Consider the following 15,729-nt stretch of genomic DNA (forward strand, 5'->3'; position numbering starts at 1 on the left):
ACCGTACGCAATGGGACCGGAGCATGTATGTAAAGCGAAAATGTACTTAAAGTGAAGCACAACCTTTTCCCACTTATCGATGCATGTACTGTACTGCAATCGTCATGTACGTGCTTAACTGATGTAAATAACGCATTTGTAACAGGCTCTATAGTCTCCCCGCTTGCGCACAGCTTTGGTACAGGTAGGGAGCCGGTATTGCTGTTCAGGACGTGCTGACAGGCGCATGCGTGAGCTGCCATTTGACTATTGAGCGATATGTACTTACTCGCGAGTGTACTTAAAGTGAGTGTCCTTAAAGTGGGGTATGCCTGTATGTGTATATGTCTAGGTGGAAACGGTCTATCCTGGTGACAGGGAAATAAGACACATTCACATATATTTCATATTCAACAATACAGACGCAGGCCGATTCCGGCATATTATTTATTAAATAGTTATTTAAAAAAAATGTTTATACAAATTACATAACACAGTTTACATGGTATTTCCTAATTCTTTACATTAAAGAATCACAGTAAAGCTCTTAAATCCATTTATTCTGGCTCAGCCAGTATGTGGTAGAATGCTTCTTAACCCCTTCTCTGCCAGACAGGCCCACAAAGCAATGTGTTGCAGACTCCTCTGGCAATGGAGGGGTTTTAAAGCAGTGGTACCAAATACTCATTGCAAATTTCATATTAACTCCATGAGCGCCACAAAGAAAGACATGCTCCAATATAAGGAATAGCACCAAAATATATTTACCTTAACAAAGATGGGGGTAACATGGTTTAATCTGTCTAATTATTGAGAAGCAATCTATTTGCTCTTCTTTATCACTGTAATCCAAGTCACCAATAAAAGCCACAGCAAGAGCTGGACAATTGATTGTAATTCAACAATGGTGCCTTTTTATAGACTCACGAGAAAATGCAAATGTGGACAGATTTTAAATAGGGCAAATATATTATTATTAATAATAATTAGATAATCTAATACATTAGTATACAATGTTTAAAATGTGAAATTTGCAGAGTATATGGCACTGCTGCTTTAACATTAAAAATGAAAAAGAAAAAGGAACTTTTAAACCGAGCGAATGCTTGCTTTATGGATGCAAGGTTATCTTAAGGCAACCACAGCCCATGTAAATATTTAAAAATGTGGCCAAGTTTAAGCACTCGTTTAAGCACTCGTTGCGTTATTATAATGTTGAAGGTCCGTGCCTTTATGTTTCCTTTTTCTCCATGTTCGCATGCTACATTGTTCTTGAAGAAGCAGTGATGTTAACACAAGTATCTGCAGATATTCCTAAAACTGATTTATTTATATATATATATATATATATATATATATAAATCTCGCAGCCCTGATCCTCACCCAATCCTACAATCACTGCAGCAGACGTTAAATAAGTATAATCCCCTTGCTAGCATCAAAGGAAAACAGTCTGTATTACACCGTCCATGCTATTTGCCATTCTGCAGTTGAGACTACATTTTAAAAGACTTTTAATAAGGCTTAAATTGTTGCGAACGTTTTACATGGGCTGAGCGTTGTCATTAAATGGCCACTCAGTTTATGGGGTCTGCACCTCTAAGGCTTCCCAAAAGGCACCGTGCATGTGTACCCTACACGCTCAATATATCAGCTCAACAAGCGTCTTTTTTCAAATGAAACCTATGGCTTAGGTGGCTGAAGATGGCATGGCAATTTCTTCACCCAAAGATGGAATCCCAAACTATGGCCAATACTTAAAGGAGCAAATCATGGGTTTTCTATTATTTATTTCTTTTTAAAATAGAGTTGAAGCAGGGCGTCTCCATAGCTGAATCCCATTCATTTCAGCTCCGGGGACCCCCCGATTCCGGAGATACAGACCTCCAATGGGGGTGCCGTTATCTCGGCAAAGTTTAAAGCTCCCGCATCATTCGGGCCAATAGGAGGCCGAACCTTTTGAAGTCAAGGCTTCCTATTGGCTCGCGGAGCGCTGGAGCTTTGAAACTCCGCCATTACCTGAACCCTACTAGCCGAGCGTCTGCCGGCACCCCCTACGGAGGTAATTATCTCGGGAAGCAGGGGGTCCCCGGAGCTGAAATGAATGGGATTCAGCTCCAGAGACCCCCTGCTTCAACTCTGTTAAAAAAAATAGAATCCCTAGCTTGGATTGCCTCTGTAAAATGATGAGAAACGGGGTACGTACAGCACTAACAATACAGTAACTGCATTCTATTCACTGGAATGGAAGGTAATGCGTTGAACTGCATTCTATTCACTGGAATGGAAGGTAATGCGTTGTCAAGTGTTATCTAACCTTTTCTCACAATACTCAATAAGGGCCTATGAGTGAAATGGCAACTTCACACGCAAAGTTGAAATAATCGCACCATAAATTATCTTGAACTTTACAGCCCATGGTACTTTCTACTAAAGAACGCAAACAGGGTGAGGTATCGGCAGTGGAGAGATGTTGGGAACTAAACAGAATCAGAACAGGATATCGGCTGTAACATGGACATTAAACAACAGCTGGATTGATGTAGTGTGTAGGGGTTTCATCAACAGGCAATGTGCTACCACTAATAAAGATTCCATTGCAACAGATGCAGTTGATAAGAGTAGTCAATTTCCACTTTCTACTCCTGCAATGTCAAATAATCCGGGCTGCAGTGTTCATTATGAAAAAAAACGTTATCTTGAGAGGGAGGCACTCAGCAGAATCTTGTACTTGAGCTGCATGTGTAAGAAATGGACCACACACAGATCGCTCATGCTAACCATGGTATTAAAGAATATAGGCACTAACTGTGTTAAATAATTCAGTACATGATCAATACTTTCCACCCACGATTGTAACATTCTGCAGCATAACGTAATAAAGCCATTGCTTGAATAATCCTTACTTTGACCATAGTGATAGTCTCAATTGTGTATTACAAGGGGGGATAGAGAGATACATTGCTACAGTAACACACACTTAACATGGTAACTACCTATATTCGATAATACTAGTGGGGGTAAAGGGCTTCACCAGACAAACTAGTCACATACAATGAAACATGAAGTCCTGTATGCACGGCCATCTGATCATGTGTTGGTTGTGTCTAAATATGGTTTGGCAAAAGGAAATGCACACAGCTTATAGCAGACTCTTCAAACTAAGGCCACTTGACCATGTAGGTCAAATAGAAATGTGAGGGACATGTACTTGATGGGGTTCCCATAAAGTCTCCAGCCCTGGGAAAAAAACTGGGTAAGACTAAAATGTGTGGTGTGTCGTCTGCATCTGCACGCTGTGTAAAACATTTATTTCCCAAGGCACTTAAGCAGGAAACAGTACTAAGTGTAAAGACAGGAGTGGATCTGTAAAAAGTTGTAATCAGACGGTAAACCTCATATGCTCTCTTAAGAAAGACGCCTTGTAGACGTTAGATACTGATTTATCCCACTCTGCCAAAAACAGTCATATATGATCCAAGGGATTAGGGAATCAAGATGATTAAACATAAAAATACATGGTAAAGAGATACCTTTAGCTGTAACGAGACTTTTATTGATGCTAGCTGATGTTATTCTAAACCTAGCTTGCACAAGATTACATAAATTCAGGGCAATGCAATGTACCGCAGTCAGCAACTGATAGAAGATGCTAAATGCTTATTAGTGTATTTTGCTGCGTGGCTAAACGCTGGCGCTGTGGAAGAGGTTTACAACACAAAGCTCTGCCAACCCTTTCTGTAAGGAGGTGTTTATGGATTTGCAAACCTTGCTAGGCTTTCATGAGTTTACATTAGTTTATTCCTTAAAAGGCCTTCATATTTCAGCTCTCTTTCACAGAAGGAGCAGAGCAAGGGAAACCACCACATCCACGCTTTGCAATGTGTTGCTGGGCCCTCTTGCAGCAAAGTGCTAATTGTAGGACAACAACCTGAAACGGATTGTCACTGATGTGTTTAGCCGACCCTGATGATTTCTCACCAGCTGCAGGGATGAGAGGTATAAGCGCTACACATTCATGCTATCATTGACAACCAGGATCAGCTGATAACCCTACTCAAAGTTGCATTGCCACCTACTCAACAACTCCAAACTAAATTTCAGAGTAAATTACTGCTTTTACTAATATACATGTTCACATTCAAGTTCCCAAACCCCAGCGGGACCATTTCACATTTTGGGGTGAGACAGCATGGTAATAGTTTTAAGGAATTATAAGAATTTAGATAACATCCCACTGGCAGCTTAAGAGACAGGAGGACTGGGAATAAATCTATGCACGTTTTATTCTCATTATGAAAGATTGGACTTTGCTGACAGCGAAGCTGTTAAATGCTTTTATTTCAGAATGCCATTAAGCACACTTACTCTGTAACTTAAAGTTGGAGAGTGGATGTATTTCTTACTGCTTAACGGTACCTGAAACACCGACTGGAACACACTGCTTACAATAGCAGCATAGAGGTCAAACAAAGATTTCAAAAGCTTCACCAAAAACAATACATGAAATGTAATCAACACCCACCCTCCCGCACATACAATACATAAAGGTACAATCAAAGCCAGCTCTGAATATAAAACCCTTTAAAAAAAAACGTGTCCTTTGTTCTAGGCGTTTGTGAAAAAAAGAAAAACGTGGAGACCTCTTCAAGAAGCACACGGTCAGTTTTCAGTTTGTGACCTGGTTGTAGAAAATGGCTCTTATTCACAACTCACTTTAAGGCTCTTCTGCTTGTGTCCAGATGCCACTGTGCACCTCTTCACTTAGGAGTCTTTAGACTGTTATGTTATCCCATGAAAAAGTGCTGCCACTCCCAAAATCCAAGTGGTCAAAAACAGCACTCCCCTGAAATGGGAACTCATCCATATCACTCTTTAGAAGAGAGACGTTTTCTGATGGATGTATGCGGGTTTGAATGCATATAAACTGAAAGTCAGAACGTTGGTTTTGCGAATCGTTGGTGGAAGGGGCGGCAATATCCCTTTCTTTCGAGCAACTTGCTCAGCACAAGATTTTCTCCTTTCAGGTGGGAGCCCATGCTTACTATTTTGTCACTGGTGAAAAAAAAAAAATTCCTTTCAAGTTTGTGTATATATATATATATATATATATATATATATATATATCTATATCTTATTCCCAGTGCTTCTCAAAGCTGTTATTCCACTAGGCTAAGCAACCGAGATAGTTACATAGTTGCAGTCCACTTATTTAAGTCACCAGCTGACTCCCAGAAATGGTTCCAAAAGAAGACCTCACCAAGCCAAAGTTAAATGTCCAGTGTCCTAGCACTCCGTCACGCCTCAGAGCAACATTTCTGGGGGTTCATTTTCACCTTGTGTTTGATGCCATCATACAGCTCAAAGTTATAGTTCTCCAGGGTGGTGGAACTGCGGGATGAGAGGCCCGTGTAGGAGCAGGTGCAGTAGAGAAGGAGGCCGGCGCATATGGCTCCAAGAAGAACCCCGAGGGAACTCATAGCGATGATGGTGACCAAGATTGGATCTAAGGTGTAAAGCCAAGTCTCTTCTTTGTCGGATCTGGGGGTCACCATGTTGTTGGTGGGAAGAGTTGTAAAGGACTCAAAGCCATCTGTAACAGAATGGACACATAAACATCTACTTATTTATTTTTTACAGACAGTTATTAAACTAATGTCAAGATGTCCTGAAAGAAACAACGGTCTCCAATTTGATATTTTTAATAGTGTAGAACCCTTTGCGCTGTAGAAAATTACATTTTTTATTTTCTCTTACCAATGTTTCCTCCTCCAACGTTTTGTCCAGGAGAAGCATCATAATCATTGTTCAACATTGGAATATCCACTATAAAAAAAAAAAAAAAATTAATTATAGTCTATGTTTATTTATTTAAAAAGCATCAGAAAGGAGGTTCCTCATTTATTTTTTCAATGGTACCATTAATATTACTGAAAAATACTGATAATAACAATGCATTCTTTTCTAACCCTTTATGTGACCGACAATATTGAGGGGGCTATTTAAAAGACACAGTGGTCAATTGACGTATGAAGTGGATTTTACAAAATGACAGTGGCGGTCAATTTTTAAAAGACCCAGCAAAACCAAAAAAAAAACAGTTCATTGGCAAAATTAAAAAAAAAAAACAGTTAATTGGCAAAATTAAAAAAATAAAACAGAAATGTTTTGACATAGGAATGTAAAAGCTAGAAAATAGAAATGCAGAGTTAAGTGAAGCTGTACCTTTAGGTAATATTGTTTGTTTTAGAACAAACGGTTGGAAGGATTTTATGTATGTATGTATGACAGATATCTTTTAAAATCCATGAAGACATTGCATGTGTTTACACCTCTGAGTATGTGAGCAGAGAGCGGGTTGCATATGCTTTGCTGCTTTAAACTAGAGATGAGGAGGTATAAACTTATCTTACATCTGTGGAGCAAACGTAAACACCTGTGACCATCATGAAAGATGCAGATGTACATTTCCCCATATTTAATTGCATTTCATTTTGCTAATACACAGTACGGGCTTCCCACCCAGAGCTGACGTACATTCCTTTAGACCACCCAGGAGAGATTACATGAAATGCATGTGCAAGGCTGGAAGACCATCTGATTCCAAGCTACAAGGAACAGCCCTACTAGTGAACACTCCCTTCAATGTGCTGTAGTCAGCTTCCCCTGTGTCTGTACAGCTAGTGCAGGAGAAGCAATATGTGTGGCTGACTATCTGTTCAGCGCAGCACAACACTGGGGATGGAACAATGTTATCATTACCTATTTACGAGATCATTCATATGGGCCCCTATTCAATATGCATTAAGTCATCTTCCCCTTGCTTGGGAAGGAGCTGAAATCTTCCTGGGCAAGGGGAAAGTGGCCAGTAGCTTCATATTTTATTGAATAGGGCCATGTGTTGGATACTTATCAAGGGTCTCGGAAACTAATGGTTTAGTCCATTAACCCAGGAGTGCGCAATCTTTCCATGCTGAGCCCCCCTCCGTGCTCACGCCCCCCCCTCCCTTACCTTCTCTCCGACATCAAATGATGCTGCGGGGTCACGTGACATCACATTGCCATGCCAACATGACGTCACATGACCCTGCGGCATCATTTGACGCCATGTTGCCATGGGGACACGTCTCCGAAGAGAAGGCAAGTACAGTTACAAAGGCCTCACGCAATCCCCCGGCATTAATTTAAATGTCTTGGGGAAAGAGCGCGAGGCCTCTGCAACCGCCGTGCCCCCCTGAACAATCTTGCGCCCCCCAGTTTGTGCACCGCTGCATTAACCTTTTGCTGCGTCACTTTGCGTCAAAGCATCGAGGTGCTTTGCATTGACTCTGCTCCACTGGTCAGTGAGTGAGTTTGAGACGAGGAGTTGCTCTGCGCATTCTGTCAGGTCTGCAGTAACATTCTGTGTTACGAGTTCAGCTGCTCAGGGCGATCCATGGGTGCATTATATCTGGGTTTTTTTGTTTGTTTTTTTTTAAACCATTTCTCTTATCACCGATATCCCCAGCACCATCTGTACTGTCTGAGATATCATATCTTACCTTATACAATTTTTTTAGGTTAGATATAAACATTCATTTTATGTAAAAAATAATATAATAAACTATTTAAAGGCAATTTCCTACATGGTTTTTGTTGTTGTTTTATGTTTGAATAAATCAGTTCTGTAGTATTCGTTAATACTTACTACTTTTTTCTTTTCTTTTTGTATTCAACTCAATGCCATTTTTAATGAGTTTTAAAATACTGAACATCCTTTGATTTCTATAGCAGGGTTTAACACACTTCCCCAGCAGTGCAAGGTCTTTGCAACACTTTTCTGTTTGTGATAATTTGTTGCCAATATTTCCAGCAGTTTGAGCACAAACTGTAACATTAGATAATGTTACCTTAGTAACATAAGAATACATTGTAGCTGCTGAGTTACACTGACGGCGGGATTGATTGAAACTGAAAGGCAGCCATTTAGTGAACCCTGGGAAGCAGGATCTTTGTTGATCGATCACGGGAGAACTAATCGATCGGCACTTTAGGTAATTAGTTTTCAGTAAAAATGATCAAAGGTCGCATTTATTAAAGCAAAGTGCTGAGTATATCCAGTTAATGAGTAGAACGCATTCACGGCCTGTGAGGCATGCAACATACTGCATAGAAAGAGGGGTAAATGGCTCTGGTCTATGTTTCTACATGTTTAACTCTTTGCTGCAACACAGGGATTAAACAGAATAGAGGGAGCAGAATGGTATCAATACAGCAGCCACGTGAGTATTAAAAGACCGCCCCATAAGGTTGATAATATGATAAAGTTGACATGAGCTATTGTTATTACATTTCTGATGCACAGCCGAATGCAGTCATATCGCATCCGGTTAAAGCCCCGGGGAGGATGAAAATGGTGGCCCATTTCGTAGATTACGCCAGAGGGAAAGCCAAGCGCAAACTTGATTGTAATAACAGTCGGGCAATTTAGCACTTAGCAGCTGGAGCAGAATCCCAGAAACGACTATCCGAGTTGTCTCAGCCTGGCCGTGCGCTAGCAAGAGCCGACAGAAACCCCGGCCAAGCGCCGACACAATACGAACCGACGGGTGAGGGGGAAAGAGCGGTGCATTTGTGTTAAGTGCTTCAAAGCTCAAATTGTTTAAGTGCCTGCACCATTCCCAGCAAGCAGTAAAAGGAAACAGATGTTTGTATAAAAATATCATCCTTTAATTACATTCCACACAGTACATTTTCAAATAAGTTTCAAATTTCTATAAGATTGTTTTAAATTCTTTTTCATTCACAGGCAGAGGGCAAAGCAAGAGATGCTAAGGGAGGGAGAGGGGGAGCATAATTGAATAGCATTTACCAACAGTGATTTGTTGTGATTTTTAAAGCAAGTGGATGCATTTGACATTGTACAGAATGAGAGTTAGGAAGCAGCAGTCCCTACAAAAAAACAATAACGGGGTGGGGCGACACACCAAAAATATAAACACCTTTAAAAATATACAGACTACGGGGGTTATTCATTAAACTGCGATAGTGCCAATTGGGGGCTATCGCACAGGAATGCCTGCTGACTCCAAGTTTTAGGAATAACCTCCACTCTATTAAAGCGGCAATCCAAGCTAGCAGTTTTCCCCCATAGGATTGAAGCAGGGGGTCTCTGGAGCGGAACCTTGTTAATTTCAGCTCTGCGGACGTCCTGCTTCCGGAGATACAGACCTCCGAAGGACGTGCCAGCATCCGCTCCTAGTTCACATAATGGCCGCTTTTCCGAGCTCCCGCACCCTGCGGGGCCAATAGGAAGCCGTGATGTCACCCAGTGCGGCTTGCTAATTGGCCCACGTGACGCGGGAGCTGTAAACTTGCAGCAGATACCGGCACCCCCTTCGGAGGTACATATCTCGGGAACTATGGGGTCCCAGAGCTGAAATAAACGGGGTTCAGCTCAGGAGACCCCCTGCTTCAATCCTATGTTTAAAAAAATAAGAAAATAAAAAACGGCTTGGATTTTTCCCTTTGTGCGCACAAAGTGCAGTTAATGGGACGCTAAGACAGACAGTTTGGTTCTGTATCCGTATATTAAGGTACTTTACACTGCCTTTTCTTGCCTTATGTCTTGTGTCCGGTCATAATTTTGGAAGTGGGTGTAAGAGGGGTTAGGAAGGCGTGCACTGATATAGAAGGGGGTCTCTTGTCCTGGTGTAAACCTTGGTTAACAATCTGGTTAACATTTGCCAGAGACACAAGCAAAGATATATATATATATATAGAGAGAGAGAGTTTTTTTCTATCACTAAATACACTTTTGGGGTGGAACTTGATAGATATATCAGCCTGTGTCTTTTTTTTTTTTATTATTATGTGAAATCCTCAAATAGAGTCTCAGTCTTATTATTAAAAGGTTCTGTCAGCAATAATGCATTTCAAATCAAGAAATGGGACTGCTGCTTTAAAGTTACTTATGATGCCTTTTCCAAAGCTTGTCTTCAGTTTGAATATAACTTTGGGGTGGGGGTGAAGCCCCTTATCAGCGCTAGAGGGCCCCGCAACGCAGTCCCACTGACGCTGAAATGGTTAACCATGTAGTTTAAAAACCCATCTTTAGCATTGCGTTTCTTTTGTTAACTCTTCCACCCGCAGTAGTAGTAGCTGAGGAGCATTAGCGGTGCGTATTGTGGCCTGACAAAGAGAATCCTTATCAAAGAGAAACCTCTAGACTAGGGGAAGCCAACCCCAGTCCTCAAGAGCTACCAACAGGTCAGGTTTTCCGGATAGCCCTCCTTCAGCGCAGCTGGCTCAATCAATGGCTCAGTCTTTTACTGAGCTACCTGTGCTGAAGCAGGGATATCCTGAAAAACTGACCTGTTGGTGGCCCTTGAGGACTGGAATTGGCCTTCCCTGCGCTCTAGACTGAAAATGATATAGAACGACCACAATTTTAACTTTAAAACATACGCCTAAAAAAAAAAAACCCCCAAGGAAAATATGGGGTGAAAAGTGACTTCCACTTCGCAGGTACCAGGGAAACCGTTTCATTGTGTTGGTTTTTTTTTTTCATTCTGCTTTGAGATTCTCCAGTTTTGAGATTCTCCAGTCAAACAGTACATGCTATTTACAAGAGCTGAAAGCTTGTTCTAAGCGTGCGGTAGCAGATGGCGAGCCTAATACTGCTGCTAGCTGCGGCACAGGAGAAACCAACAGCATTATTACTAATTGTAGATGGAGGGGTTCTGTCTGACACTCTTGCTGTGGCACGGACGTGGTTTTAGGGATGTTATACAGATGTAGCAGACTTTTTTTTTTTTGCACCCATTAACGCACGTTATGTAACAGTAGCTATATTGAAAACCACGGGTAAGGAGATAACACCGGTGTTATTTTGCGTTAACACTGGGTAATTGCATCTGCTACATCTGTAAGTTATACCGTATGAGAAAATGATGTAAAAGGTCTGGATTTCAATTTTTTTTTAAACGTTTATTGGGCCCCCTGTTAATTCCTTTTAAGGGAATATTTTGCAGTGCTGAATTCGAGAAGGTCTTGGGGAAAAAAAAGAATGAAGATTTTTAGAAGGATGTGATATCTTTAACCCCTTGCAGGTGTGCATTGAAAATGAAAGGTTCTCCATTAGGGGCCCCCATATTGTAATATGTCCCTAGATCGCTGCCTTGCAAACCTGATATACAGCATAATTCTAGCATCGCCAAAGCCCCTGAAACATATAAAACATTTAAAGTTCCAAGCCCATTTCCATGTGCACATTATGCTGCATAAGTGTCTGATAACAAAGGCGCATATTCATTTTAAAGAGCACTGAACTACACTCGGAAAAAAAAACTAAATAACAGCATGGACAAAAAACAGATATACAATTCTATGTCACTTAGCATTTAAGGCCACCCATTTGCTACTAAACAAATGTATGTAAAAACGATTGTTCTCTCAAGCTGCACAAAGTGTGTGCGCGGCAAATATTCTATGCGGATACAAAAGTACAACATAATGATGGTCTTTAGTAACAGTGTACACATGTTGTTCAATTATGAGGTCTGCTTTCTATTGGGATCAGAAAAAGAATCCGTTGATAAACCTATATCATACAAGGCTCTTCTCAGATCGGATTTCCTTAATACCTTATTGCCAGAGGCTGGCAAAGCCGCTAGTGTTTGAGGAGGTACCAAATTTGAACAAAAAAAGTGGATATGGGATAATACAGTCTGTGAGCCATATTTACTAGTGATGAGCCCTAAGGCACACTTTAAGATTATTCCTCTAAGTAGACCATTAGGTGCTCAAAGGCGCAGCACCATTTAGTGAATCTGGCTCTATGTATTTACGTCTCCCTGATATATAACTGGTACAATATTGTAGCAATGAAGAGGTGCAGATTTAGCAATGAAAAAACAATAACACTGCCTCTATCTGGGTATTTTGTGACTGCGTCTGGTGTCAGACAAGCTTCATATATAGCCCCTAATGGATTGCACCTCCAATCCCTGCTTAATACGAATGGTCAGAATTGATGACTTTAAAGCAGTTATCCCTCCTACTCCCTCTTCTCTTTTTTACTCCCCAATTTTTTGTCAGCATGGGAACAGGGGTGGAGGACCCCCAGAGGTGACTGCACTAGTTTCAGCTGCAGGGAGCCCCCTGGGTTCTTGGGTTACTCACCGGCGAAGTTACCTGGTTTAAATCTCCTTCCAAAAGAAACTTAAAACGACTGCCAAATCTCAGGCCAATAGGAAGATGTCACACCATCGGTTGCAGCTTTCTATTGGATAGCCATTTAAATACCCTTTAAAAACCGGGAAGTAAAACTGATAACTTCACCGGCAAGTATCTCAGGAACCGAGGAGTCCCCAGAGCTGCAAATAGCGGGGTTCAGCTCTAGAGGACCCACTGGTTCCTATCGTGTAGGGCAGGAGTGGTCAACTCCAGTCCTCAAGGGCCACCAACAGGTCAGGTATTAAGGATATCCCATGCTTCAACACAGTTGGCTCAATTAGTGGCTCAGTAGTACTGTAGGGGGTTAGTTAAAAGGAGATTCCTGCTTTAAATAGGGATAAATACTCGACCACTGCTGCTTTCAAGGCATGTTTGACCTACAGTATTATAACCTATTATTACAATGTTGCAGGTTTCTTTGTACTAAGGCACCTTTGCAACAACATGCTGAGCAGCTGGAGATTTCTCTCCTAACATCTACTACCCAATAATTAAATAGCGGTGTCACATTCTCAGTATTTTCTTCATTCTCCTCTCTAATCAACACCTGCCTGCTGAATATGTGCTCCTGTTAAACAGATATCCAATGTAACCTCAAGTCAAAACTAGGTAAGGGAGCAAAAAAAAAAGTATTTCAACTTCTCCAGCATTTCTCTCCTAGCAAGTTCTCTAAAGTCATTGGTAAGTTTACAGGAAGATGAATTTCAATTTGTTCCTCAGTGAATGAGCCCCCCCCCCCAACCCCCAGTACAAGCAGAAGTAATAGGCGAGTTAAAAATGTAAAAATTGGATGAAATCTAAGGCCCTTGTTCAATAGGCTATTTGAATGGAGCTAATCTCTACTCCGTCAAAGAGTGGCAGATTCATAGGTTAATAAGAAGGGGTCTTACTACGAATCACTCTCTCACAATCATACACATAGGGCCAACCTACAGTGGAGCAGTGGTGCTCAAACGCAGTTCTCAAGAGCCACCAACAGGCCACGTTTTAAGGATATCCATGCTTTAGCACCGGTGACTCAATCAAAATGACTGATTGAGCCACCTGTGCTGAAGGTGGGATAGAAGATCCTTCAAATCTGGCCTGTTGGTGGCTCTTGAGCCCTGCATTTAAGCACCCTTGATGTAGCGGTACCTAATACCAACACCCAACACTTACCAGGTAGAATATTTCTTAAAGAAAAGGTCTCTCCATTTCTGTCTTATTGTGTATGCGTGTATGCGTGTATGCGTGTATGCGTGTATGCGTGTATGCGTGTATGCGTGTATGCGTGTATGCGTGTATGCGTGTATGCGTGTATGCGTGTATGCATGTATATATAAAACGGAAATATATATATATATATTTATTAAGGTTATGGTGGGTAAAAAAAGTGACAAAAACCCTCCACATTATAGCATATAGCAACTGTAAATATTCCTGTATATTCATTTGCATGTCTTAGACAGGTCTGCAACCCTGTCTTTCACCATTATCGCCCAGCACACAGCACTTCCACTGCAACAAGGGATTCTGGGAAATGACATGCAAATGAACACACAGTGCCACCTTTTATCTCAAGCTCACATTACACGAACAACTCTTAGCCAATGCATGCTGCTTTAAACACAGCTTTTAAGCAAGGACTTGGGAGATGCAAAGCCAGTAAACCCACTCACAGACATGTTTCAACCTTGATGGGTATCATCAGTGTGAGGTTGGTTGCTGGCATTTACTCATTTGAGATTAAAGAGTAGGTAATCACCACATTTATTAAGGTGGCACTGTGTGCTCATTTGCATGTCATTTCCCAGAATCCCTTGCTGCAGTGGAAGTGCTGTGCGATAATGGTGAAAAACAGGGTTGCAGACCTGTCTAAGACATGCAAATGAATATACAGGAATATTTACAGTTGCTATATATATATATATATATATATATATATATATATATATACACAAACACATAATGAAAACCTTTCAATAACAGTGCAGAGAGCTTTCCTGTATCTCAGGACAGTCCTGCTACTCTTTGTCCCTGGGTACAGACAAAGGCTTCGGGTATCACTGCGCAGCCACTTTGCAGAACCAGCTCTCAGCTTTTAACTATATGGTTAAAAAAGAGCATCTATACGTAAGTCATAGACCCAGATCTACTAAGTTATGCTAAGCTGTAGGGCACTTTATGGCTCATTCAAGTGAATGGACTGTAAGGTGCCTTAAGACTTACACAATCCCTACAAGCTCTGAACCCAGGACGTAGCATCACTTAGTAAATATGGCATATAACGCCCAAAGACATCACTTGAACTGCATCTCTCGTCACAGCTTCAGATTATATTGTATTTTCTCTGGGTGATACTCACTAAACTGTGAAAGCGTTGATTGTGGCACTATTTCATGGAAACTCCCATTAACTTCAACTGGCGATTCTCTAACTTCAACTGGTGATTCTCTCTGATAGCACCCCCCTCCCTCCCGATCGGCACTATTTCAGTCTAATAACCTCCTGTGTGTTCACCATAACAGCTTTTCCTTTGCTTGCCAACTGCATCCACTCCTCCACATTGCTTTGTGTGGTCAGCACCTCTACTCACACATGCTAACTCACACGTACATGAATATATATATATTTATATAGATAAATACACTCTTCCAGACTTTCCTTCATGTTTTCAGGCAATTATTATTTTTCCATCTGGGGGGCGGAGAAAAAAGAAAAAGAAAAAAAACCTCAAGTCTTTGAAAATAACAATGATAGAGCATTCAGGTTGGAAAAGGCTTGATGCCTCATTTCTCGATCATTTCCCAAGATGCAGCATTAGCGTTTAAAGACAGTCAGGGGGAACCAGGTGTCTGAGTTCACACGTATGCAGAACGAAGTGTCGTTGGGGCGTAAGGGACAGAGGATAAAAGTGCAAATTGAGCCAAAACCGGAGCTGGAGTCTGTTAAGTCTAGTTCCTGTGTCCGGCACGCCCTCAGCACCGCGAGCTGTGGTCATGATCGTCTTGCTCTAGTTTTATAGTTAAGGTGGGCTCCACTGCCAGGGGGGCCCCGTTGGCGTAGTGTGTGGTTTTGTAGGTGATGGCTGAGTCGCTCTTCTTGGCCGCATAGCGGAAGCGGTGGTAGTGGAGCACCAAGGCCAGCGCGACGGAGACCAGCACCAGAACAGCGCCTCCTGCTGCCATAACGTAATACCAGTAGACTGGGATGGGCTGCACTGACACCGTGTCCACTGTGGGCTCTCTCCCTGGTAGAAGGGTGCCCCCTGGTGGAAAGACACAGAAGAGCGTTGCTAGGTGGGATGTACTGTAGGCTGGCTAATCATTAGAAATACACATGCTTTTATTGGTACAATCCCACTTCGCTGGCTAAAAAAACAACCTTTAGTAAACATTTCAACAATTGAATTGGCTTTCTTAAAACAAATCTAACCATGCTATGATCAAATATGTGGCTATTTTTTTTATTACAAATTGCATTTCTTAGAGGCTGAGTGGGAGGTGTAAGTCAATCTGGTGTATTCTTTACTCTCAGCCCACTCTGTCCTTATCA

The 15,729-nt window shown here is 41.5% G+C and overlaps 1 protein-coding gene across 2 annotated transcripts in view; it reads right to left on the reverse strand.

Moving 5' to 3' along the window:
- Window positions 1-412: 412 nt before the first annotated feature.
- NRP2 (neuropilin 2) overlaps window positions 413-15,729 on the reverse strand; it is a 115,312-nt gene continuing 99,995 nt past the window's right edge. The window contains exons 16-17 of one of the 2 annotated variants that reach the window (XM_075608546.1): window positions 5,737-5,805; window positions 413-5,572 (exon numbers count right to left, since the gene is read on the reverse strand). In XM_075608546.1, coding sequence (XP_075464661.1) covers window positions 5,277-5,572; window positions 5,737-5,805 — 365 coding nt within the window. In that variant the 3' untranslated portion in view covers window positions 413-5,276. Of the gene's footprint in view, window positions 5,573-5,736; window positions 5,806-8,666; window positions 15,443-15,729 lie in introns of those variants that run through there. The other variant, XM_075608548.1, reaches the window with a different exon arrangement.

This window comes from Ascaphus truei, chromosome 7 (assembly GCF_040206685.1).
Source record: "Ascaphus truei isolate aAscTru1 chromosome 7, aAscTru1.hap1, whole genome shotgun sequence".
Lineage (NCBI taxonomy): Eukaryota > Metazoa > Chordata > Amphibia > Anura > Ascaphidae > Ascaphus > Ascaphus truei.